Genomic DNA, 1444 nt, shown 5'->3' on the forward strand with positions numbered 1-1444 from the left:
CCTAGGGCCCTCCCCAGCTGGACCCTCAACACCCCCAGAGGTAGAGACTCTCCTCAGACCCCCCAACCCCAAACCACAGCTGAACCCCCCCCTCCCCTGCAGTACCTCCACAATGCTTCCCCAGCCTGACACCCCCAAACCCCAGTGGGACCCCACACATCCACAGGTGCATGGGACCGCCCCAAGACACCCTCACATCCCTCAGGGGCATGGAAACCCCCAACAAGGCTGCCCTCAAACTGCAGCCCCCAACCTGCCTCATGCAAACCGACTGCTTGGGGACATGGACTTCCAGACCCGCCCCCCAGTCAGGCCCTCCAAGCTCCCCCCAGACCCTGGTGACAGGCAGGATACGGGGCACGGCAAAGGGCTGGGCGAAGGCGTGGAAGGCAGAGCCCCAGGTGATCTGCCAGGGCGCGATGTAGGTGAGCACGAAGCGCAGCTTGTACAGCAAGTCCCACAGCTGTTGGGAGGGAAGGGGGTGGGGGGTCAGCATGGTGCCCAGACACGTGGGTTCCTCCCAGCTCTAGGAATAAAGCGAGCGCTGGGGGGTGAGAGCCGGGGGGGGTACTGATAACCCGGATGCCTGGCTTCTCTCCCTGCTGTAGGAGGGAGTGAGGCCTGGAGGGTGCATGTGTGGGGTGGAGACCCCCGCCCCACCTTGCTGCAGACGATGGACATGAGAAAGTAGTCGAGCACGAAGCCCTCAGAGCAGCGGGGACAGTCGAAGCGGAAGAAGAGGACGGTGAGGCAGAGGGTCCCGCACTGTTGGGGGGGGCAGCAGAACGCCCCGCGCAGAAGCTTCATCCCTGCCACGGTCAGCAGCAGGGCACGGCAGCTGTGGGCGCAGGGGGGGGTGAGATGGGGGCCAGGACCCCCAAAACTGATCCCCCCACCCCCCTGACTGACCCCCACCTCATCTTGTCCCTGCCCCCCCCGCCCCAACACCCCTGGACTCCAGTTTGCCCAGGTGGAGGCACATACAGTGGGGAGCCCCTTCCCTGCTGTGTTAGTATTAAGCTGCCCCCCAAGAACGAAGGAAAAGACAGGGACAACTGAGATAGGCCCGTTTGAGGCTCCGGTCCCAGGACTGGGCCCTGAGCACCCCCCCCCAGGCAGGGGTGGGGGGCAAGGAGCTGCGGGGTGGGCAGGTGTGGGGGTACCTACTAGAGGCAGGGGGTGCCGGGCTGGGGGGCGCTGGCAGCCTGGGCGTCCAGGGTGAGAGCGTAGAGGACCACAGCCGGGTACAGCGCATACTTCTCCGCACACTGCAGCCAGACGTACAGCTTCTCGAACCACATCAGCTGGGCCGCACCTGGGAGGGGGGCAATGCTGGCATCAGGGCTGGGGACACAAGGCCCCATGCTAGGGCACGGCCAGCTCTGGGGCAGGGGGTGTCGGCGGCTGAGTATAACAGAGATGCAGCTGCCTCTGGGATGGGACC

At 65.4% G+C, this 1444-nt stretch overlaps 1 protein-coding gene across 1 annotated transcript in view; it reads right to left on the minus strand.

Annotated features, from left to right (window-relative positions):
* PCNX3 (pecanex homolog 3) overlaps positions 1–1444 on the minus strand; it is a 14886-nt gene that overhangs the window by 4635 nt on the left and 8807 nt on the right. Inside the window, exons 21-23 of the mRNA XM_025214928.1 lie at positions 1168–1315; positions 661–838; positions 355–463 (exon numbers count right to left, since the gene is read on the minus strand). Of these exons, the coding sequence (XP_025070713.1) occupies positions 355–463; positions 661–838; positions 1168–1315 (435 nt within the window). The remainder of the gene's footprint in view (positions 1–354; positions 464–660; positions 839–1167; positions 1316–1444) is intronic.

Source organism: Alligator sinensis, unplaced genomic scaffold, assembly GCF_000455745.1.
Source record: "Alligator sinensis unplaced genomic scaffold, ASM45574v1 scaffold1302_1, whole genome shotgun sequence".
Taxonomy (NCBI): Eukaryota; Metazoa; Chordata; order Crocodylia; family Alligatoridae; genus Alligator; species Alligator sinensis.